The sequence below is a fragment of the Haemaphysalis longicornis genome, unplaced genomic scaffold (assembly GCF_048455015.1).
Source record: "Haemaphysalis longicornis isolate Haplotype H1 unplaced genomic scaffold, Haemaphysalis longicornis Haplotype H1 scaffold_2, whole genome shotgun sequence".
Lineage (NCBI taxonomy): Eukaryota > Metazoa > Arthropoda > Arachnida > Ixodida > Ixodidae > Haemaphysalis > Haemaphysalis longicornis.
In genome coordinates, this window is record NW_027526295.1 from 62101630 (window position 1) to 62114206 (window position 12577).

Below are 12577 nucleotides of genomic sequence, written 5' to 3' on the forward strand. Positions count from 1 at the left end.
CTGAAACAACAGAAAACTCGTTGATGCCTTTAATGTCCAGGCCATTACTTCAAGCCTCAGCAACAAGATCCTGGGCCTACATCTTCAGGCCAACACCAAGACTGACGTATCCTTGCAGCGCCTCAAACAAAGCATCAATAAAATCATACAAATGATCAGACGAGTTGCCACCAAGAAGCGAGGCGTCAGGGCATCCGATACCTTTCGATTAGTTCAAGCTTTTGCCCTGTCAAGAATCACTTACGTGAACCCCCTGTCTTCTTCTCCACAAGGAGGGCATAAAGATGCTTTGTATGAGGTTAGAAAGGCGGTCGAGCAAGCCGTATGTCTTCCCATGAGTGCGTCCACAGAGAGGCTTCCATCACTAGATTGGCTGGAGAGGAGAGAATTTCACTCCGCTGGATGTGCTTCTCGACTTTTGGTGACAAGAACTAAACATGCTGCTTTTGCTTAGAAATATGAACCCCTCACACGATGAGGGTCGCAACAAGCACGGGTTCAAGCGCTCAACACCGTCCTCGGTGGGTATCATGCAGTTATATACACAGACGCCTCCCAACACCGAGGGTAGCAGTACGCCATCATCGGGAATACTTCCAGAGCCAACCACCTTGCTTTTGCCTAACTCAAGACTGAAAAAATGATGGCAGCAGAAGTGGCAGCCATCGTCTTGGCTCTCACTCAACCAGGGGTTCGTAAGGTAGTCGCCGATTCCCAACAACCCTACGGGATTTACCAGTCTGGTTCGGTGTCCGACCTACACGGCGTTTGCTAAAAACCGCTCCCCAGATGGTTCTATTCAGGTCATCTAGACACCCGCTCACGCTTCCATGGATTGCAACAAATACGCCCACCAAGCCTGCACTTTTACCCCCCGGGCTATGGAGCTGTACGATGACAGTCACCCTCTTGTCTCGTTCAGGGACATAACCCGTCATTATTGCCTTCTGAGACAGACCTTACCTTCGCCTTACCCTGACCTTTCCATAGAAGAACAAACTACCCTTCAGCTCATCTAATGCGGCTTCTTCCCACACCCGATGCGTCTGGACTTCGTGTACCCGATAAGCTACGACGCTGAATGTAAATTGTGCTCAGAAGTAAGAGCACTCCACCACATAATCGGGGTGTGCGACTTTAGCACTGAGCACCGTCCTCTCTTTACGTCAACTACCAAACAAAAGCAATGGTCCTGGCCTTGATGGCATTTATTGCAAGCACATTAAGTTGGTTAGCGCGATTTTGTCACCAGTCCTCAGTCATATTTTCAACCTGGTCTTTAAAACTTCCATTTTTCCTTCGCAATTAAAGATTACTAAGGTTATCCCTATATTTAAAAAAGGTGACCCTTCACTCCCCGAAAATTACAGACCCATTGAAATTCTACCGTTTTTTGATAAAATTTTAGAAAAATTAATTGAAGTTCGACTGACTAATTATTTTAACCAATTTAGTATCTTGTCCCCTTGTCAATTTGGCTTCAGGCAAGGACTGTCTACTGACATTGCCATCGCTTGCTTCACTGATATGGTAAAGTCTGTGGTCGATCGCGGGGATATAGCTGGGGCTGTTTTCATCGACTTTAGCAAAGCCTTCGACACCATTGATCATAACATTTTGTTCTTGAAATTAGAATCTTATGGTATTTCGGGACCCCCTTTATCATTCCTAAAGAGTTTCTTGAGTAATAGATCCCAAGTCGTATATGTCAATGACTCGAATTCTGACCCTTTTATTGTTAATAAAGGTGTACCCCAAGGCTCCATCTTAGGCCCCTTGTTATTCTTAGTTTTTATTAATGATCTCCCTTCTTGCCTTCATCACTCCAGTTGCTTTCTCTATGCAGATGATACCACTATTGTGTCATCCCATCGTAATCAGCATACTTTGATGTGCAATTTGCAGAATGACCTATTAGCCATCCAACAATGGTGCTTTTGTAACCGGCTCGTTATTAATGTTAAGAACACTGTTTTTGTTCCGTTTCACTCCCCTCAAAAACACCTATTTCCCGTCCCTAATTTATACATCAACGCAGATTGTATTCCGTCTACTGATCGCGTGTGTTTTCTTGGTGTTATTGTGGATAGCCATCTCAAATTTCATTACCATGTAAATTCAATTTGTACAAAGGTTTCATATGGAATACGTGCCCTGCTCAGGGCTCGATCCTACTTTGATATAAAAACATTAGTAACTTTGTATTATGCCTTTATACATAGCCATTTCAATTATTGTATATCGTCTTGGGGCAGCGCATATTGTAATCATCTCTGGCCTCTTCAAAAACTCCAAAAACAAGCTTTAAGAATCATTACTTTTTCTTCCCGTCTATCTTCTTCTACTCCTCTGTTCATTGAACTTGCGATTTTGCCCCTTCCATGTCTTAACCAGGTAAATATTGGCACTTTGTTCTTCGAAGTATTGCGTTGTGGACTCCTGATATCTATTTTCCCTCCTAGCACTATCTCTAACCCAAACTCTACTCGGTTCTCCTCTCGCAACAACTTTCTACTTCCGAAAGTAAGAACTAACTTCGGTAAACAAACTATTCTGTTCTCTTGCTTGCACTTGTGGAATACCTTAAACCAGGACATTAAATCTTCTCATTCTGTCATACCCTTCAAAAAAAAAACTGAAACTCTACCTATTGTCTTCATTACAGTGATGTGACGCGTCTTATTGTAGTTTTCTTCCTATTGTCATAGCTGATTTTTTGAATATTTGTTCAGTACTCTTTTCTATTATGTTTACTAGTGTTGTCATTGTAATTTTATAGTCATTTTGTTAATTTGTATAGGAGGTCCCGCTTGCGGTTTTTATAACCATGGGACCTCCTCCTGTATATACTGTGTACCCATATCATGTTTGTTTAATAAAACTTATTTTCAATTCAATTCAATTCAATTCAATGGGAGATGCTGCCATCCAGCCCCTCTCTGTCTGCCCAGCTTCAGCTGGTGGACAGAGCACAGGCAGCACGGACTGAATATGGGCTACAGTGATGAAGGAACCACTCCCCTGGGCTGTACCAACACCACCTAGACTACTTCAGGCCTCCGCATTGCTCGCGTGACGTCACGGACCTGGCTCGACGTAGCTAGCTGCGGTCGGCGCAGCTGCGTGCTTTCTGCGCACGTTCAGGGTCGATTTTATTTAAGAATGCCACCAACCTTGATGGTAGAAGCGTGTATAATTTATATAGAATTTACACGCAGAAAACTAAAAACAAGAATACTCTTTCTTTGAAGTAGCACCACGTTTGGCATCATGCGCTGCCACTGAATAAAGTTACCAAGAGTTGAATGAGATAAAAATGAAATATTTCTTCACAAATACATAGGTTATTCAGTTGCTCACTATACTTTTTTTCGCACACACATGTTTGCAGCAAACTAATGACATTTTTGCAATTGTGTAAAAAATACGGTAGCATGTAGCACATATATTACTTTATATACTTATATTACAACATTATTCAGAATCACCATGGCACTGCTTCATTGCTACCAATAGAAATACTTGCACATAAAAAAATGTTAGCATACAACAGGCTCGGTCCTTGTTTGCATGTCACTTCCAAATTACACATGAATATGCTTCATTACAAAAAAATGTCAACACCTGCACATGCAAAATGATATCCACAAACATAACTCACTTCAGTGTAAGCAGCTTTCTCTGATTTTTAGAGCTCTTCTGCCTAGATAAGCTGTCATTTCGTCGAGCAACATAGTTCTTCAGAAGTGTGTTGATGGCTAGCCCTATGAGGTTTTTCATGACTACATCTGGGTGGTGGCCGCTCATGCAACTGTCCAGTTCCTCACTGTCGCTTAGCAGGAAGAGCATAATACTCTAGAGGGCAATCGTTGATTGCCTTCCACGTGAAACTGGTGCTCATACACTTTGCTTGTAAGATGCTCTAGAACGACTTTGGTTGATAGAACAACGCGCACCACAAATGGCTTCGGAAACTTTAGGCCTCCTCGGCTCATGGTGTCAATCAACAAATGATCGTTCATCTCCAGCTCTCGGTCCTCAATGGTGAGTTGCGTGCGACAGTCATCGCATGGCTGGCGCTTCAGTGCCGCATATGCACAATAGCTAGCACTGTACGTTATGGCATGCATGTCACCAGCCGCCGTCTTTAGGTTGTCTTCAGTGAGTGTGACGTTGTATTTTCTTATTAGAGTTTCAGCATTCAGTGCCTTTTCCTCAAGTTTGGACAAAGGCATGTCCTCTACAATAAGCGTGTTCTGAAGCCCAATCTTTGTTTCTGCCTCAAAAACTTGGGTTATAGAAACATTGTAATGTGACCCGCACAGCTGTCTGTACCTTCCAAACCTTGCCTCTAGAGGATCAGTTTGGAATTTTCCCAAGAGTACGTATCTAAAGCCAACCTCGTGCAGACAGTACCTTGCTAGTTCGATCAAGGCATAGGTGTTCAGTCGTAGTGCAAAATGCGTCTCTTGGCCAGACTGTTAGACTGAGTGCCTCTGCAGCTCCAAGCGTCGAGCCAGGTCACAAACTTGTCCAGGAACTCAATCTGCTGGCATTGCATGTCGCTCACTGGCTCCTGCCAAACATCCCTCTGTCTGTGCCCCTTTTCCGGTGTTTTGACGTTCACGACTCTCCACCACTTAATAATCAGGTCAATAAATGTTGCGGTTTGCTCAAGCACTGGTAACTGCAGCTTCTCGCCTTCAATAGCTAGAGCCGACGACACAAAGCTGTTGAAAATCTTGAGTGCCAACTTTACATTTTGATGCTCCAAGTTGGTAGGATAGAGTGCTTTATATGTAAGCCCATGCGCAACTTTTGCCAGTTTGTTATGTTCCATCTGATACAGGCGTCGCAGACAAAAAAAGGGGGCTTTCTGGTCGCTTCCGTTTTCCGCGGTCACACTTTCAAATGGCGGGTAATGAAAACACTTATCATCATCTTTTCGGTTTATCCAATTATTTCGCACACATTTCAACAAATGCACAGTGTCCACTACATAAAATAAAGGCTGCTGTGAGTTTGCAGAATGCGGGTAGACAAGGTCTGGTTCTTTACCATTACCAAAAAGTGACATCATTTTCCTGTTGATGGCGTTGTTATCGGTTATCACCGCGACAACATGAAGGCCAGTGCTTTCGAGGCTCATAATCACCCTTTTCAAGACATCATGTAGCTCATTTGCTGATATTCGGATCACAGGAAGAATGTGCACAACATCCTAGTATGTCGACAAAAGCGACTGAACCATGAAAACATGGGCTGTTTTAGCTGGCTCCGCGCAATGAGCAGCAGATCCTGTTAAACAGCCACCTTTGAACTCGAAAAACTGCTGCAGGTGTATTTCATCCAACATAAGCGACACATTTGTTTCGTGTTGCTTCAGAATGCTCGCTCTACGCTTTATGAATCTCAAAAATCCCTCCTCACTCTGTTCTTTGGAAGGGCTGACATCACAAGCTACGCAAACTCTCTTGACTGTTTCAGGATGTGGCAGCACTAGCTTTCCATTGTGGCGGAAAAATTTGTAAGCATGTGGTGAAATAGTGTGCAAGATACTAGAAAAAACGAGAAGGTCTGAAGAATACCTCACAGCGTTGGCCTTTTTCGTTAGGAGGTGACACTGCTCCTTTAGAAACAACAGTGCGTCAGCCCTTTCGCTTTCCTCTAAATTCTGATCAGTGATGTCATCAAGAAGGGAAACGACTAGGTTTAAGGTTCCTTGCACTTTGTCCTGTTTCTGGATTGGTCTCTCGCTGCTGTAAGTCTCCACACTGTCCAGGAGATCAATTAGCACCCGAAAATCGAAGATTTTTGAAGGAATGCATAGCTCTTCGCTAGAAAAAACTGAACATTCCTTAAAAACACGCTAACAGATAAGTCAGAAGTCACCACCACAGACACAACTATTTCCGCGGCTTGCGATGTGATCTCCACGTGGGCAAAAATCACGCACGAATCACACATGGTACGGGACCAAAACACCTTGTTTCGTGTGCGCTCCATGCTAGAGGTAATGTCAAGGAGGCTCTGAACTTTGTTTTTCTGTGACTCGGCTTCATAGGTGACCTTAGACTGCTGGATGGCATGCTGAAGTAATTCATTTTCAGTCCTCCTCCTCTTTTCATCAGGACCTTCGCGTGTCTTCCGCATATCAGACACGTATGCTGGACAGTCAGGAAAAATTGTTGGCAGTGCGTCATCCGTGAGCCTTGCGAGCTACATGGGCGCTTCGATGGTCCGCCCGTCAACGTCCGTGTATGTCGACGTTGTCCTCAAATACTGGGGCTTGAAGTGGCGTTCGCACACCTGCGCACGACCGAAATGGGCACGCAAATTTTGAAGCTGACTCAACAGATCGTCGGATGCAGCAAGGGAGTGGACCCACATAAATGAAAGGATCCTACGAAAATCTTTAGTTTTATCGCAGCTAATATAGTATTGACTTATGAGAACTAATAATATACACAATTTCGCTTAGCTTGGGGTCCTTCAACTGTGCAACATCGACATCGTCGCGTCGCACCGCACGTTTCCAATCGTCTCTTCGCTTCGGGTCTCTAGGGAACGAGAACAACCGCACTTTTGGTCCCCCATCGTAGTTTCCTCGGCACATTGGCACACAGCACCGGCCCATGCTTCCAGAAGTGCGCACAACATAAAAACCACAGCTTAGGGACACAATTTCTTGCTATCGAAACACACAACAAAGTAAACGACCACGTGCACGGCTACGGAGATCCCGTCGCCCGCAAACATGTTCTGTCATGCGGCGAGAGAGCGCAGAATGTTTGGCGTGCAGCGACTAGCGCCATCTGTCGGGAACGCATGGGAACGTTTGGCGTCTTTTCGTCGGGCAAGGTGCGATGACGTCACGCCAGTACTGCGCGGGGGTGCGGGGGCCTGAAGTAGTCTAGTTGGTGTTGGCTGTACTCTGGGCCGTTCAGGCATCTGAATAGAAGTATTACCTTCCCCTCGTCCGCCGTCTCTGCTTCCGATCTCGTCGCCTCTGTTCGTGACGGCAGAGGCGGAGAAGTGAGATCGTCTAACACCTGGTTTGAGCTTTAATTTTATAAAACAAAGAGTTTCCACTGTTGTGCTACACCAAGAGAACTCAACGAACCACCGTGCAAGCGTAATGAGTAATTTAACCTTACCAAGAATATCTCTTTTAAGTAGTAGAAATTGGGGTTAAGTGCATTTCACTTCTCTCTGGTTTGACTATTTGTAGAGCGACGCGCGTGCAGTTCAAGCCATGAAGAGCGTTTTGAGCACACTAAATGAAGTAGCGCAATCGTTAAATTGGCTCGTCAACGTCATCTGTGCCAAGTATTACTCTTTCACGCGCAGCGCAAAGCTCAGACTTTGGTTGCAAAGTTTGTCGCTTTTTTCTCACCCTTCCTGTAGTGTTTCAGTTTCGGTTTCGATTCGGTTTATGTTGTCTTTACTTGCCACCAGGTGACCTTTGTATATATATGCATGCCTCTGAATAAAAGTTCAGTTTTTGGTTGGTGATCGTCGACGACAGTGGTCGCTTCGTCGTTCTTCTGCGGCTTCCGCCGCGATATAACAATGGCGACGAGGATGCGTCTTTTTCGGGGGGCGTAACCACGCCTGCACCTTTTCGACGCCATGAGCTGCATCGGGCTTGCTCCGCCGCCCCCGTTCCTGCCTGAACCTGGCCGCCCTCCTCTTCCGTGGACGCAATGGCACCACATTTTCGAAAACTACCTACTGGCATCCGGAGCGTCCGAATTTCCGCCCGAACGTCGCAAGGCCCTGCTGTTACACAGCCTCGGCGTTGAGGGTCAACGTGTCTTCTCCAGTCTACCGCTTCCAACGGATGCCTCCCAGACCGGTGAGTCAACCGGCGACGACAAACTTACTGAAGCTAGCAAGGCCGCCGCCGTTCAGCCTTCTGTTTACGACAAAGCTGTAGCGACTTTAAAGCAACATTTCACAAGCTCAAGTAATGTCGTCGTAGAAAGGCACCGCTTTCGCCGTCGCATTCAGCACCCAGGGGAGTCTGTCCAGGAGTACGTTGCGACACTGCGTGCGCTCGCCGCTGCATGTTCTTTTGCTTCACCTGAAGACTCGCTTCGTGACCAGTTCGTTGAAGGTGTCTCGTCCCAGCACATTCGAGAACGCCTTCTTCTTGAGGGCTCCACCCTCTCGTTCTTCCGAGCAATACAATTAGCGTCACAAATCGAACAGGCTAGTGAGGACCTTCGAGAAATTGCTTCAGGCACCGTGCAGCGTATATCAAAAAGCTCTCGCTCAACGCCGCACGACCGCAGTCGAAATGAACACTGCCCCCGTCCTTCGCGTAGCGACACGCCTCTGCCTGCACCTCGTACCGAAACGCGCCCGCATCCCGACACCCACCAACCTGCTTCCTGTACGCGCCCACCCACCTCTTCTTCTTACTGCTACCGTTGTGGCACACGCCAGCATCGTGCCGCGTCATCCCGCTGCCCAGCGAAAGGTCAGCGTTGCTATAATTGTGGGCTCATAGGGCACTTTAGTTCAGTTTGCAAAAAGAAGCAACAGGGCGTTCGTGTTCACGAGCTTAGCGACCAGAATTTGCCCGACGAAGCTGTGAGCATTCTGTCGGTGACCGCATCCAGCCGCGCCGGTATTCACGTCGAGGTAACAGTCGGGCATGCGCCGTTAACATTTCTTATCGACTCGGGCTCCACGGATTCCATTCTGGCGGGTGATCTTTTCGATAGGCATTTTGCCGGGCATGCGCTGCTGCTCGCGCCCCGTGTGAAGCTGCTAGATTACTCGAAACAAGCTATCCCCGTGCGAGGATGCTTTTTATCGAAGGTCGTATACAAGGAACGCGAAGCGTCCATTCTGTTCTACGTTGTTTCGCAAGGCACATCGCTGCTAGGTATTGACGCCATTAAGGCCCTTCAGCTCCAGATTGGCGGCTCGCCCCTCCGCTGCCTTGAGACTACCGCGTCAACTACCAGTGCTACCAACGTACAAGCCCCAGGTCAGGAAACAGTTTCAACTGCATGCCTTCCAGCAGAGTTGTGCAATGAGTTTGCGTGTCTTTTCGACTCCAGCCTCGGCCTTGCCAAGGGTTTTGTGCATCGTGTCAAAGTTCGGCTCTCAGTTCCGTCTACTGTAGCAAAACTTCGCCGCCTTCCCCTTTCACTCCGAGCTCCGGTATCTGAAGAACTTCGTCGGCTCGAGCAGTTGGATGTGATAGAGCGCATTAATGCGTCAGAATGGGTCTCTCCGATTGTTGTTGTTCAAAAGAAGGATGGAGGCATTCGTGTTTATGTCGACTTACGGGAGCCTAATAAGGCCGTAGTGACAGATAGCTTTCCTCTTCCACACACCGAAGAACTCCTCCACAGTCCAGTTGGGGCAACTCATTTTTCGAAGCTAGACCTCGCATCAGCCTACCACCAGGTTTCGCTCGATCCTGAAAGCCGTGATTTGACCGCTTTCATTACTCACGATGGTCTCTTTCGCTTTAAACGCGTGTGCTTCGGGTTGGCGTCCGCCCCCGCTGCATTTCAACAAATGATGTCCAAAATCCTTCAAGGATGCTCTGGTGTTCTCTTCTATATCGATGACATCATTGTGTTTGGGAAAAATGAAAAGGAACACTTGACCAACCTGATCGCTGTACTACGGCGCATTAAGGAAGCCGGGCTCAAGTTAAACGACAAGTGCGTGTTTGGCGTACAAGAACTTTCCTTCTTGGGACACAAGATCACTGCGCAAGGCATTTCTCCACTGCCGGAAAAAAATTCTTCCATTATAAATACTCCTGCGCCAACTGATGCTACTAGACTCCGTTCTTTTCTTGGTCTGGTTGAGTATTACGCCAAGTTTGTTCCCAGTCTTGCTGATGTGGTAGAACCTATGCGAGCTCTTCTCCGAAAGAACCAACCATTCATTTGGACTGATGCGGTAGATGCCAGTTTCGCCAAAATAAAGTTTCTGGTCTCGTCCAGCCAAGTTCTGCAGATGTTCGATGCGTCCCTTCCGGTCGTAGTGTCCACTGATGCGTCCGACTGCGGACTAGGTGCTGTTCTCCAGCAGGTCGATGGCCACAGGTTGCGAACTGTTTCCTTTGCTTCGCGAACGCTTTCCCCTGCGGAGAGGAAATACGGAGTGGGAGAGCGTGAAGCGCTTGCGTGCGTTTGGGCATGCGAGCACTGGCATACGTACTTGTGGGGACGGCATTTCACGTTGCGCACAGACCACCAAGCCTTGGTCTCTCTCCTCTCTTCGCAAGGTACTGGCCGCCGCCCCCTTCGCATCGCACGCTGGTCGGAACGGCTACTTCGCTATAACTATACTGTAGAGTATCGGAAAGGGTCCGAAAACCAGGTAGCGGATGCCCTTTCTCGCCTTCCAGTTCCGTCTCCGCAGGAAGATGCGTCATTCGAGGAGGTTGTGTCCTTTGTTGAATTACCTTGCCTCACCAAGGAGCAGTTTCAACAGGCCCTTCGTGAAGACTGCAACTTGAAGCAAGTCGCGACTTATGTCGCCACATCTTGGCCTGCACATAAAACGCTCTCAAGTGAACTTCAGCCTTTCTTCTTGGTGCGCGGAGAATAGTCGGTCGTTGACAACCTGCTCCTGCGCGGAGAACGAATCGTCGTTCCTTTGTCTCTCACGCCGCAAGTAATCGCTGCTGCCCACGAAGCTCACCCGGGTATAGTTCGGACAAAAGCTCGACTAAGAGAAAGGATCTGGTGGCCAGGCATGGATAGACAGGTGGAACTTTCCATCCAGAACTGCAGAATATGTCAGATGGCTGACAAAAGTGCGAAAACTGCTGCTACTCCTTTGCAGCCAGTACCCTTGCCAGAACGCCCATGGGAGAAGCTGGCCGTTGACATCGTCGGCCCTCTGCAGAGAGCACCGCACGACTGCAGATACGCCATTACACTCATCGACTACTTTTCGAAATGGCCAGAAGTTCAATTCTGCAGTGAAGTGTCATCCCGCACCGTCATAAACTTTTTGCTTTCGGTGTTCTCCCGTGAGGGTTACCCGGACGTGATAGTATGCGACAATGGGCCCCAGTTTGCCTCTGCGGAGTTCACAAAGTTCCTCAATGATCGCGCCATCCGTCTCGTGCACTCTTCCATTTACTACCCTGAAGCGAACGGACTTGTAGAGCGGTTCAACCGTGTCTTCAAGTATTTCGTACAGGTTGCAATGTTAGAGCAACGTCCGCTTCGTCAAGCGGTAACAGAATATTTGGCTATATATCGCTGCACGCCACATGCCACTACGGGTGTTGCACCATCCGTCCTCCTACACGGGCGGCTACCGAGAACACGTCTTGACGTTGTGGGCCACCCATCACCAACTTTCTTCAGCGATCCTGCTTCCGAACTCTGTCGTCTACGCCAACGCGTGAAGAGCAAACAAGGGTACAGCAAAGAGTATACAGACCGTCGCAGGGCCGCGAAGAAGACAACAGTGTCAGTTGGTGATTTTGTGCGAATTAAGAAACCCGGAATATCTGCTAAAGGCGACCTCGCGTTTAGCCACCCACAGAAGGTTGTCCACCAACAAGGCCCATCAACGTTCCGGCTTAACGATGGACGAACTTGGAACGCTTCGAAGTTATCTAAGGTACCTGCGCCATCAGCCGTGTGGAATCCGCAACATAACGCTGCCTCCGAATCTGCAACCCCGCCTTTGGCGCCTGAGCTACCCGAGGATCGCTCCTCAATAGCGCAATCCGAAGCTTCACCAGCTACGCCCACGCTACACACTAAACTTTTTTACACCCTTTTGGCCAAAAAAGGTGTAAAATAATTGAAAAAAGGGTGTTGGGAAGCCCTTACACCCTTTTTCTTGAATCTCCACACCCTTTTTCGTAGCTCTCCACCCTTTTCGCATGAAAAAAAGGGTGTTGACCAACCTCAACACCCTTTTTTTTGGAAGGGTGTTGAAAGGGTGAGGAAAAGGTGTTCAGCTCTTCATTGATTGAGGCCATGCATGCAATATAATTTCAAAAAGACACCCCATTGCACCATCCTCCCAACCTCGTCAAAAATGTTCAGAAGCAAAAAAAAAAAAAAGCTGCCAAATTCAATAAAAAGCAGCGGCAGCACCGACGTTGAAACAGGAAAAAATATCAGCTCTTGCTTATTACGACATCGACAGAATAACACTACCCCTCCCACTTTTTGTTTTCTACAGCCTTCCACGTAGCACAGCACAACCTTGAACTGTGACATCTGTATCATCATTCCGTCGTTCCCTGTTCTTCTCCTGCCCCACCAGCACAATCATAGCCCCCTCTGACAACAGTCATTCTCGTCGCTCAGTGGAGTTATAAGGTACTAGCAATTACAATTTTATTCCATTCTTATTGTTAGCGACCGTAAATATTGTGTACAAATGAAATAAACAGACCACCTAGTTTCTCCTGCAGAAACAACTTTGGAGAACAAGGCAGATATCAAAAGAAAACAAAAGTTGGGGAGGGAGGGGCATGAAATCGGGCGCTAAATAAAAAGGCGCCAAATAATAATACGATTACTTACACTAGAAAACTGCCAAATTTCATTGCGCAGTGTTATCTTAC

General features: G+C 47.4%; 1 protein-coding gene across 1 annotated transcript in view; it reads right to left on the reverse strand.

Annotated features, from left to right (window-relative positions):
* LOC144168002 (uncharacterized) overlaps positions 1 to 6637 on the reverse strand; it is a 19819-nt gene extending 13182 nt beyond the window's left edge. Inside the window, exons 1-3 of the mRNA XM_077697103.1 lie at positions 6470 to 6637; positions 6224 to 6309; positions 3957 to 4416 (exon numbers count right to left, since the gene is read on the reverse strand). Coding sequence (XP_077553229.1) covers positions 3957 to 4416; positions 6224 to 6309; positions 6470 to 6637 — 714 coding nt within the window. The remainder of the gene's footprint in view (positions 1 to 3956; positions 4417 to 6223; positions 6310 to 6469) is intronic.
* Positions 6638 to 12577: the final 5940 nt, after the last annotated feature.